Source organism: Phodopus roborovskii, unplaced genomic scaffold, assembly GCF_943737965.1.
Source record: "Phodopus roborovskii unplaced genomic scaffold, PHOROB, whole genome shotgun sequence".
Taxonomy (NCBI): Eukaryota; Metazoa; Chordata; class Mammalia; order Rodentia; family Cricetidae; genus Phodopus; species Phodopus roborovskii.
In genome coordinates, this window is record NW_026126434.1 from 18,012,970 (window position 1) to 18,025,276 (window position 12,307).

At 40.0% G+C, this 12,307-nt stretch overlaps 1 protein-coding gene across 2 annotated transcripts in view; it reads right to left on the reverse strand.

Annotated features, from left to right (window-relative positions):
• Positions 1 to 11,195: 11,195 nt before the first annotated feature.
• The window catches only part of Ube2d1 (ubiquitin conjugating enzyme E2 D1), a 31,927-nt gene continuing 30,815 nt past the window's right edge, over positions 11,196 to 12,307 (reverse strand). For both annotated transcript variants that reach the window (XM_051186887.1, XM_051186886.1), the window contains exon 7: positions 11,196 to 12,049. In XM_051186887.1, coding sequence (XP_051042844.1) covers positions 12,004 to 12,049 — 46 coding nt within the window. In that variant the 3' untranslated portion in view covers positions 11,196 to 12,003. The remainder of the gene's footprint in view (positions 12,050 to 12,307) is intronic.

Sequence of the window (12,307 nt, forward strand, 5' to 3'; positions counted from 1 at the left end):
TGCACATGTCCACATGATGTGTACATAATTCTGGACATGAGTAGGAGGGGGTCTCTAGAAGGATTAACTGAGGCAGAGAACCTTACTATCATCAAGAGTGGCACCTTGCAAGTAGCCCAGCCAAAAAGAGATCCCTGTCTGCCTGTTTTGACCTTATCCTGTGCAAGTGGACCATTGTGGCTGCCTCTGCCAGCATCCTTCACTAACATCAAAACACAGCATCTTGGCTTTCCAGTGTGGACTGATGACCAGTGGTGGATGGGAAGACAGATATATGGACAAATGGATTGGTGGGTGGCTAGCTGATGATTTGGGTAGATGGAAGATGCAGGGAGATGGATGTGAAAATAGTAGCGTCTGCCCGATTGTTTAAAATGAGAATTTGACCCCATGGGAACAATGGTTTCTGTTAAATGTGCCATTTTAGTAGACTGTCATGCGCTATGTGAGCTCACTGAGAATCTGTTCTAGAAGCTAGGGTTGCACATACAACCCACCTCTGCCTTTTCAGACATGAAAAGACATGTCTCAAGTGTCCCCCAAAGCAGAATGTCTCCTTAGTGAAATTTCCCAGTAAAAGAACGCATAGCAACACACAGAGAACATCATCAAAATCGTACTTAGAACACTCAGTGGAAGCTGACTGGAAGTTGAAATCAGCTGGTGAGCTTTCGCTCCGTGATGACACCTCAATCTTCTGTTTCCCACTGCAGGCACTTTCACGGGATAAACAACAGTGGCAGCTAGTGGAAGTCGTTTTTCTTCTAGCTGTTTTCAAGGACACGATGTTTTCACTCATCTGTTTGCTGTACTCTTCTCTCTGTCACCGAGCTGGTGGGAAGAGTGCAGTACACCCACGAACACGGGGCTTTGGAGGACAGTTTGAGACAAACATGTTTGGGTATATGTGAGTGGGTGTACATGCAACTCTGGCTCCCAGAAAAGATTCTCAACGAGCTCATATAGCACAAGACTATCTACTGATGTAATGAATGCAACGTATATTACAACTGAATAAATGTAGCACAATATAGAGATGTTTCTCCCAGCTTAAAGGAAAAACGTATTTCTGGAAATACAATATACTCTGAACACCACTTGCAAAGCGAATTTACTCAGCAGCAATTACAGAGCAATGTGGTGGAAACTGTCATTCTCCGGTTATGGATAAAAGGACTATTCACACAAAAACTATATAGCATGTTGGGCCAGGGTGGCGGCTGAGTTAATAAAGAGCTTGCCACACAATCATGAGGATCTGAGTTCAATACCCGGCACCCACACATGTGAAGAGTGGGTGTGACTCATGCCTATAATCTCAGCACTAAGGAACAGAAACAGGAGGCTCGATGGGGTTTCTGGCTGGCCTGTCTAGTCTAATTGTTGAATCTCAGGACCCACGTGGAAAGAAGAAAGAAAAGGAAAGAGATAAAGAGAAGAAGAAACAAAGAAGGAAGGAAGGATGAGAGTAGATGACTTCTGAGAATGATATTTGAGGTGGGACACACTCACACACACACACACACACACACAGAGAGAGAGAGAGAGAGAGAGAGAGAGAGAGAGAGAAAGAGAAAAGAGAGATACTTACATATATACACACATATCCCTTTTAATGTGCACCTGCCTGCAAAGGTACACAAACACTATTTTTTTCTAAAGGATAACATCTCCCTGTGGTGATATGGAAAAAAAAATACAATTGGAGTGTCTTATTTTTAGTAAATCAAGAGTTTAATAAATTGTATATACAGGAAGTTACATGTCTAATTTTTTCTAACCATTTATTTACTTACAGTCTGTTTTCTCAGTGCTGGAGTTTGTGCAAAGCAGTGGTTCTTAATCTTCCTAATGCTGTATAATACAGTTCCTCATGTTGTGATGACCCCCCAACATCATAAAATTACTTCCGTTGCTACTTCATAACTGTAATTTTGCTACCATTATGAATTGTAATGTAAAAATCTGTGTTTTCTGACGGTCTTAGGTGACCCCTGTGAAAGGGTTGTTTGACCCTCCCCAAAAGAGATCACCACCCACAGGGGCAGACTAGCTATTTAAAAGGAGGAGAAAGGAAATGGAGACCAGAGGGAAGATGTATTGATATTACCAGTTCTAACCTATTCTAGTTAGTTTTTGAAACTTCCCAAAGACGACAAAGTCTGCAAGCAGCCTTAATTACCAAAGGGACATAAAACTTCTCTTTAGCGATTGCTATAATGCATTTAAAAATAAATATTGCTTTCCTATCTTTTTTGACAGTATCCAAAGTATTTATTCAGCTAAGTGGTAGTGGTGCATGCCTTAAATCCCAGCACTTGTGAGGCAGAGGCAGGTGGGATCTATGTGAGTTCATGGCCAGCCTGATGTACAGAATGAGTTCCAGGACAACCAAGGCTGTATACAGAGAAACCCTGTCTTGAAAAACCAAACAAAAATACAATTTATTCATAAAAGATAAAAACCAGAAACAATTGGAGCTGGAGAGAAGGCAGTAGTTAAGAGCAATTGCTACTCTTGTAGAGGACCCAGGTTCAGTTTCCAATACCCACCTGGCAGCCCACAACCATTTCTAAATTGTTCAAGGGGATGCAATGGCCCCCTTCTGACTTTGGTGGGCACCAAGCAGTGCACTTAACAGTCATGCAGGCAAAACACTTATGTACATAAAATCAGACCTTTTTTAAATGATAAAAACCAGAAACAATTAAAATACCCATTTATGGGAGAATAACAAAGTAACTGTGCTAATTCAATGCAAAATTGACAGGAGATGAAAAGGAACAGTTAGGCTCGCTCTACATAGAAGAATCCCAATCATTTCTGAGCAAAAGATGCCAGATACAGAAAAATACAGCCCTTCATTTCACTTATGCAAAATTAATGTATGGTGAATGAAATCAGGCTAGAGGTTGCCTTTGTTACAAACTGAGATGGGAAACATCAACTGGTGGGACACAAAGCATCTCTCTGAAGTTCTAGATGTGTCCTAAGATTTTGTGTTTTTTGTTTATTTGTTTTTAGAGACAGGGTCCCTCTGTGTAGCTCTAACTGTCTTGGAACTTTCTCTGTAGACCAGGCTGGCCTCAAACTGCCTCCCGAATGCTGGGATTAAAGGTGTGGGCCACCACCACTCAGCATGTCTTAAGTCTTAAAACGGGTAGACAACAGGAATGTACATTTGCCAAAACACACTGAATAGGAAACCTAATATTTGTGGTTTTTGCTGTCTCTATATTGCCCAACAATAAAAACAGCACAAACAACAGCTTTTTCTACCTCAAAGCCAATTGTCTGCATCAGCAGGAGATAGGAGAAGCAGAAAAGATGAGCACTTATGTACAGGACCACAATTCATATTGCAGGAAATTCCTAGACGAGGACTTAAAGGTCGGGAGAAATCCATAATGGTTACAATAATGGTATACGGCTGTTAATATGCTAACAAGCCTCTGTGTCTGCCCTTGTGTCGTGGCAAGCACCTTATGAATGCCAATGATGAGAATTTATTGCTGATCCTTGCACCAATACACACCACTAAAGATTTTGTGAAGTTTGCAGGGTGCTGTGTTTTGTTTGTTTGTTTGTTTTGTTTTGTTTTGTTTTCTACTGTGTTCAGAGAACCATACATGCCAGGGGTATCATCTTGTCGGCATCTTAGCCAAAATTTCCAGCTCTGAAGCTATAGTTTGCTGGTTTTAAATTATGTTGTATGCAGTGTGTGCATGACATAAGGAAATCTGTAATGAAGTTGTAGGCTTAACGTGCGTGTGTGTGTGTGTGTGTGTGTGTGTGTGTATGTATGTATGTATGTGTGTGTACAGAGGAGAAGTTGTTGTCAGGTGCCATTATACCAACTGAGCAGGTTGTACTTATATACTTAGGAATAGGTATGTATGTGTGCATGTATTCATTACATATGCATGTTTGTATGTATGTAACATTAATTGTTGAAAAATAGGCCATGATTTTGAAAGAAGGTAAGAAGAGGTATATGGGAGAGTTTGGAGGAAAGTGAGAGGGAAAAGAGATAATTATAATCTCAAAAAATAACTTTAGAAAACTTTAAAAAGAAGAGTGTAGAATATTAAAAACTTGAGGTAGTAGTGATCCTATCTAGGTACTGCAGGAACAAGTGAGAAATCTATTTTTATTACATATATTTTTATTTTAACTTTTTCTAAAATGCAATACGAAAGTGTATATATACTTTTGTAATAATTTAAAATGTTTTCAGTTCCTCAGACAGGCCTGCCCTATGTTGGACACTGTGATAAGTTCTAAAAATACCAAGATGACTAAGGCCTGACCCATCTGTTTCTGTTTGCCTGGGAGAGCAGGGGACGGCTTTGGAAAGTAGGTGACATTGGAGCTGCTTTTTCAAGTGCAGAAAGTGTGGGGTGCTCCCTAGAAAGGGGAAGCTGCGAGTCACGAGTGTGTGTGAGGGCACGGTGTGCTGAAGACAACAGTCACGCCAAGGAGAGACTGAAGCAACCAGGGAGAAGGTCAGGTGCAGTTAGCTTGGGAAGAACTGAGCATCGTGTGAGAGTTCTGTCAGCAGAGGTGACGGAACGACTGCCACATATTACTGGCACAACTTAAACTAGTTTTTAGGCAATCTAACAGGACCATTCTGAGGGAAGGGAGAAGGGGAAAGCAGAAGAGATGGAGAAGAAACTGTTGCCATCACATCAGAAGGGGCTGAGAGTCAAAGCTGAGATTTTATTGGCTCACACGACAAAGGCAGCCAAGCCACCTGGAATTCATTGTCCAGCTACATTTGCAGAAGCTGTAGCTGAAGTCAAGGTTGACCAGCTGTAGCCCATTCAAACTGCATGTAAACGTCCTTAAATGATTGTTTTCATCACACTTGCTTGCAGATCACACACATATGACTTCATGGAAGCTCTTGAATGAAGGTTTCATGTCTGGCAGATCCATTTTTTTGTTTGTTTTTGTTTTTGTTTTTAAAGAAAACAAAACTCTAGATATAATTGATTTCAGGATCTCCCACAATACATCACACACCCACACAACAAATAGAGAACTGAAGAAGAAATCGGAGATTGACCACTGGCCTCCCCATGCAGATACATGGACATCTGAATATACATGGGTGCACACACAGATGAGAAAAAGGCTGATTCTAAAGTGCATGGTGATTACAGTGGAGCTGGCAAGTCACTAACAAAGAAGGATGAAGTGGGAAGACCCATAATTTATTTAAAAAAGTGACCCCAATGCTACAGGATACCAAGTGATTCAAAGGGGAAAGAGGTCTTAAACACGTTGTGCAGTTCTGCTCTTTGGAAGCCCTGTTTACAAGATAACTTCCCCAAATGGACAAGCTTATGCCTGCTACTATGACGCACCCAGAGTTTTTAAATTAATGAAATAAATGTAATTTATGGCAAACACCTACTTCCTTCTTCCGAACTAGAATTTTGAAGGGCACAGTTAGCTCCCAGTAAGAACCATGGCCTTAGACATCTAATTGAGTTGTTGGCTAAAGGGGCCCCATGGGAAAACCCAGACATCCAGGGTATTGCCAAGGCTATTGGTTGTTCTCCACGGTGACAAGGCACTACTACAGATAACACCTACATAACTCATTGAATATGGAAAAGTCAAACTGGTGCCTACCTAGAGCCTTTACCCTTAGTGATTAGTGTTCACCGTACTGGAAGGTACTCTGCACACTACTAAAAGAGAGAGGTAAACATCAACCCAGCAACAAAGACTTCGCTCAACAGTGGTGACACACCTTCAGTAAGCATTGCAGTAATGTCACAGAGCTTGTGGGAGTAACCAATCACTATCTGATTCAACTTAAGACCTCCACGTGATGGAACCCATTCCCAATCCTGCTAGAGTGGCCAAGACCTGGAGACTATATAGCTAGGATAGAGTCCCAGGGGAAAACTAAATACTACTTTTCTGTTAAAGGAGTGGAGCAATAAAATGACACCTAATGACATTCTGCTATGTTCATATATCAGCGTCTTGTTCAGCTATCAGCAGAGAAGTCTCCTCCTGCAGTAGATGGGAACGAAGACAGAGACCCACAGCTGGACAATGTGTGGAGAGAGACCTTGAAACACAGCCCTAAATGGGATTCTTCATCAATTCCCTCCCCTTAAGGCCAAGAGAACCTTGCAGAAGAGGGGGCAGGAAAATTGTAAGAGCCAGAGGGGATAAAGGACCCCGAGGAAACAAGGCCTTCTAGACACAGCTTTGCTGATGCCCACAGGAACTCACAGAAACTGTGGCAGCAGGCACAGGGCTTGCATGGGTCTGCACCAGCTGCGGTCACAGTGCTGACAGGGGAAGTGAACACAAGCCTCCATGACTAGCACAGATGCTGTCTCCAATTGATAACTGCTCTCAAATCAAAAATTAGGTTTCTGCAAGGAATTTCACTGAGCATCCAAACTACTCTTAAGGGCAGGCCCCATGTCCAGCACTAGATGGGCAACACAAAATGAACTCAATGGCATTTTTGGAGGTTATCTCATAATGCTTCCTCAGGGGCCTTTTAAAAAACAAAACAAAAAACAAACAAACAAAAGCTACCTTACAGGTCCTTATTATGGTTTCTGTGTTTTGAATGTTTCAGATTTCTGTGTGTGCAAATGTAGTATTTCTGCATGTAGGTGTTTCTTGAGCTTTTTCTTTGGCTTTTTTTTTCTTCTGTTTCTTTCTTTTGTCCTGTTGTTTGTTTTTATTTCATTTTATTATTAGCTAGATGCTGTGTGTATCCTAATGAGAGAGACAGAAAGGGTGTGGGTTTGAGTAGGTGGGTAGGTGGAGAGGATCAACAGGGAGTAGGGGGAGGGGAAGACATAAAGAGAGCGTATTATATTTTTAAAAGCCTGTATTGAACAAACATAATACCAACACAAAGGAACCAACACAAGGAGAGCTTGAATTTCAAAGTAGCTTTCCAGGCATAGGTTCTGCACATGGTCACTGCTGGAAGCTCTGCTGGGTGGCCCTTTCAGGGAGAGCACTGACAACCTACACAGTGATATGCTTCCCAATCAGGTCCCCCGCCTCCCATCCCCACAGCTGCTTAGCTGTGGATCTGTGCATGGTCCTCGTGAGAAATCTAAGCTTTGGGAGTAGGAGATGACAAACCCTGTCAATGTTTTCCTTGGTGTCTCAACTGTTTCTCAGGTGCATCAGTTTATGTTAAAATACTGCATGCATATCTCAGTTGGCTTATGAATTTGAGTGGAGAGGGAGGTTAGGAATTAAAGCCTGGTTTTGTTTTGTGTGTGGTTTTTCAAGACAGGGTTTCTCTGTACCTTGGGAGTCTGCCCTGAAACTCTATCTGTAGACCAGGCTGGCCTCAAACTCACAGAGATCCGCCTACCTCTGCTTCCCAAATGCTGGGATTAAAGGCTGGAATTAAAGAGGTTCAACACCAGCCTGGCCTTTAAACTAGGTTTTTTTCACATGCCAAACACTATACCGCACAGCAGCAACACCCCTAGCTTGAGGCACTGTAATAGCTTTTCCTAATAAGTAAACTGTATGGGAAAGTGCTGTACTTCAGAACTCAAAGCTGCACTGTAATCAAAACAACTTCTGAATGAGTTGAGAAAGGCTCATGTACCTTCCACAATAGCAGGACCCAAAGGTTTAAAACTGAAGTAAGTTTTAAAATAAATTTTATCATACACAACATCCAATACTAATACCTTTGATGATTTTTCTCCTTCCTTTTATGTCAATTCAGCTCACAATATAAAAGCACATTCTTAAATTATCATTGAGATACCCAAATTCTCAGTTACTATTACTACTGAAATTCAAGAGAAATGATTAACAGGAACAAGCTTAAGGAGAGCTCACAGTGATGGTGAGATGGCTGAGTGGTTGAAGAGGCTTGCCAGCAAGCCTGATGACCTGAGTTCAATCCCTGGGGCCAACACGGTAGATGAGGGAACTGATTTCAAGTTTTTCTTTAATCTCTATGCACATTTTTGTGGACAGACACAAATGCACACACAAATTAATAAATGTAATTGTTTTAGAAAAAGACAAGGTCTAACAGATGCTACTAAGCAAGATGAGTAGTTGTCTACAAATAGTGGTCTACCTAATGAAATCTCATGGATTTCTATCAGCTGCCTCATTTATAAAATGCAGTTAAAGAAGAAGAAAGGGAGTATGAAGGGCCAGTGTTGCTCAGCCATAGGGTGTGTGCCAGGTATGCAAGAGGTCCTAGGCTCAGTGCCCATGGCTGATCCTAAAATGAATGTGCAAAAGGACTTCATGACTCTACATGAGATCAAATTTTCAAACATCATCAACTGGACTAGAAACTGATACCAGTACAAATTGACTATCCATAAACAGACATAGGAAGCCCTTCAAAGTCAAGGTCTATTTTAATTTGGTAAGGAAATTGGTTTTCTAATCTTTCCATCTAAAAAAAAAAAAAAAAACCAAAAACCAAAATAAACAAAACAAAACCCAACCAACAAACAAATAAACCATAAAGAACTAGGGGTAGGTATATAGACCCTTACGAAAACACTTGTCCTCAATGTTAAAGTTCTCAGTTTCATCCTGTATTGTGACAAAACAAATGTAAAGGCAAGGGATGTGGCTCAGCTGGTAGAGTGCTTGCCAGAATACACAAAATCATGAGTTATATACCCCAAGCAGCACATAAACCTGTGACCCTAGTACTTAGGAGATAGAGACAAGAGAATCAGAAGTTCAAGGCTATTCTCTGCTACAAAGCTTTCATGTTCTGTTTGTGATCAAGTCACTTGGGGTCTCTTGAGATTGATAACCAGATGTTTGGCTCTTGCTATCAGCCTAGTGACAGAATTGCAAAGAAGACATGAAGCAAACCAGCAATTAATTATACATGGCTTACACAGCATGTGTGTGAGGCTAGTCTTCAGGAACCACAGGCTGTTGAAACAGCTGGAGACAGTGAAGACCTGACACTCAACAGCTTCCTGAATGAGGCATTTACAAATACTTACAATCTAATATACAGGTTAACTACATGGAAGCATCCGGGACTTCAAAAAGGGAAACCCTAACCCCCTAAGAATCCACCTTTGGTAATCTTAAGTCCTTCATGCTTGATTGATAAAAGCCAAGTGGGATATTGTAATTTTTTATACTTATTTGTCATTGGGGGGCATAGTACAGTGGAGTCCAGAGTACAACTTGTTGGTTCTTGCTTTCTACCATGTGGGTCTTAGAGATGTAACTCGAGTAATCAGGCTTAGTGGCAAGCATCTATATTCACTGGCTATAGCCCTGACCCCTGAAAAGGCAGTTTTCAAATCTAACTCATGTTTTTTGTTAGTATTAAGCAAAAATGACAGACCCATATGATGATCTGGTCTGTGCTTCCCTAGGGAGTAAGATTATTTTAGTTACAAAAAAAAAAAAAAAAATTGTGCTTACCCCTGAATAGTCCACATGTAAGCAAAGACAAACAAAAGTTAAAACAAAGAAGGGCTGGAGAGATACTCAGAGGTTACGACACTGGCTGCTCTAACAGAGGACTAGAGTTCAGGTCCCAGCATGTACATTGAACAGCTCACAGCTGGCTATAATTCCACTTCCAGGGGATCTGATGCTTTCTTCTGGACTCCCTTGGGCACTAGCATGCACATGTGCATAGAAACACACACACACACACACAAACACACACACAATCTCTCTCTCTCTCTCTCTCTCTCTCTCTCTGTCTCTCCACAATTTAAAAAACTTTTAAAAGAAAACACAAGGACACCTCCAAAAATAAATGCCATACAAATGGAATTTTTTTTTATTTGTTTCTTTTTGAGATATGCTCTCTCACACTATAGCCCTGGTTGGCCTAGAACTTGCTAGGTAGACCAGATGGCCTCACACTCACAGAGATCCTCCTGTCTCTGTCTCCTGAATGCTGAGATTAAAGATATGTACTACCATAGTGAGCACAAATGAATTTTTAATTGATACTTTAAGCTACTCAAAAACAAAATCTCTTATTTTCACAATACACTAAATATTATCTATGAGAGCACCCAACCTCAGAAGACATGTAGCTCACATAATAGAATGGATAGTAACATGAGTTTTGTTCATGAGATGGCTACTTCAAGACATTAATATCTCTATTTCTCAAAGCCAGTATTTTCTTACACATCCATTTCACAATTCATTTAATTATTTTACAATCATTCGTAAAGATATATTTTCTAAGAGGCTAGCCTGTGCTCCAGTTAATAACAAATGATGATAAAATAATCAATGGAGTTGAATCATTTGCTACCAAGTAGTCCCATCAGATTCTTTATCATTTACACAGCTACTGCTAAAATCAAGACCACTACCACCGTTAATGATGACACTCTCAAGTTTGATATGCCTATGAACCATTAATGAGATGTATGTTCAAGCTCAAACATTAGAACTTCGTTTTCTTTAAAAATTTAGAAAGATAACTTGCTTACTGAAACTGATTTTAGCTGGAAATTTATAAAAACAGAAGTACCTTTTTTAAAATTGTTAGTAACACAGTAAACATAGATGCTTTTCAAATTGTGATGGCATTAAAATTCTATTTTAGAGATTCTAGACTTTTTAAACATTGAGTAATGTCATGGCAGTGATACTGAGAGTCATCCCTATGAATCAATCTGGCTGTTCATCCGAGCTATCAAGACTGTTCTTTAGGGTAAGGAATACAAACCCACGCTCCTTTTGGGACATTTATAAGTAATCCATTTTGGATGTGGATAAACCCCAACTTCTAAATTCTCATCTACAAAAAGAGACCAAAGCATACTACCTCACAGCAGACAACCTGATAAAGAGGTGCTAGCCTGCTGCAATAAAGTTTATATGCAATTAGTGATTATTAGAAATGCCAAGATAGAAGGTGGGCTGGGCAGGGGTTAAAGGTGCTTGCTACCAAAACCAAAGTGACCTGAGTTGGATTTCAAGGAACCACATAACGAAGAGAACTGATTCCTACAAGTTGTCATCTGATCTCCACATGCACCATGGAACTCACTGCCAAATAAAAAAGTGAAAACAAATTCTTTAAATGCAAAAAAAAAAAAAAAGAAAAAAATTCACATTGGAAATAGTCATCATGCAAAATTATAGAGTTTTGATCCTTAAGGATAGATCAAGCAGTTTTGGTTTTTGCATTAAGTAATCAAGACAAATAGTAGAAAAAGCATTTTATTTATATGGAAAAAGCTACAGTCAGATCTGTAAAAGGTGTCAATATAATATTGCCTATACAGAAAAAAAATTCAAATGTGAAGAGCAACAACAACAAAAAAAGTGACACACCTTCCTACTTAGCAGTGCAATTAATTCACATTGCAATAAAGTTAAGTCAAGTACAATAAAACCAAAACAAGTGTTTCTCCATTCTAATCAATATACTGAGAAAAACAGTGTGAAGATCAGTTCTGGTTCAAGAAATATGCATTCAACCCACATAATATCCTAAGACAAGGGGCACAGTTAATTCATCATCAGCTGTTGGGGGCTTCAATACTGTTCACAGGGGAAAAAAAGTCATGAGCTGACATAGAATATATTTAGTCTATACAGTAAAAAAATACAAATTATAAAGTGAGCTAACAAAGAATGAAATCTGAATTCAGATTTATAAAAGTGACAACATCTTGGACAACACATACAGTGTTTCTCATGTAAAAAAATCATCTGGTTGCTTCTCACTCACGTTGAAGACTTTGCTTTGAAGATGCGGGTGTCCAAGCGTCTCAGAAACCAAAATGAATGTCCTCCTCAAGGAGCACAAAATGCTAAATGCTCTCCGCATAGTTTCAAGGGTAGCTTTGGAGGTTTGTTCTGTCTTGCTTCAGAAACACATTTAAAATGAGTAAAAACCAAAGGGTTCATGGAACAAAAGAGACAGCAAACGGCACTCAACTTACTGCTAATGTTGAAAAAGACATAGATTTTACAGTACTCTGGCATAAGTGAAAGTGGTTTAAAACATTACATTGCATATTTCTGAGTCCATTCTCTTGCGTGCCTGTTGTATCTGTAGGCATATAAAAAGAGAGAGAGAGAGAGAGTAAAACCACACGTTTAGCCTGCACCGCTCTCTGTCCAGAATTGGGTCTTCTACCTCCTCACTCTGACCACCATGCCTTCCCCTGTCACTGGGTCGAGGTAACACAAACACATGCCAACGTAAAAGCAAAAACAAATAACTTTTAAATTCCTAGATTCCTCAAAAAACAAACAAACAAAACACAAAAATCCAAGAGACAAAAAACCAACTTCAAATAGAAATCTA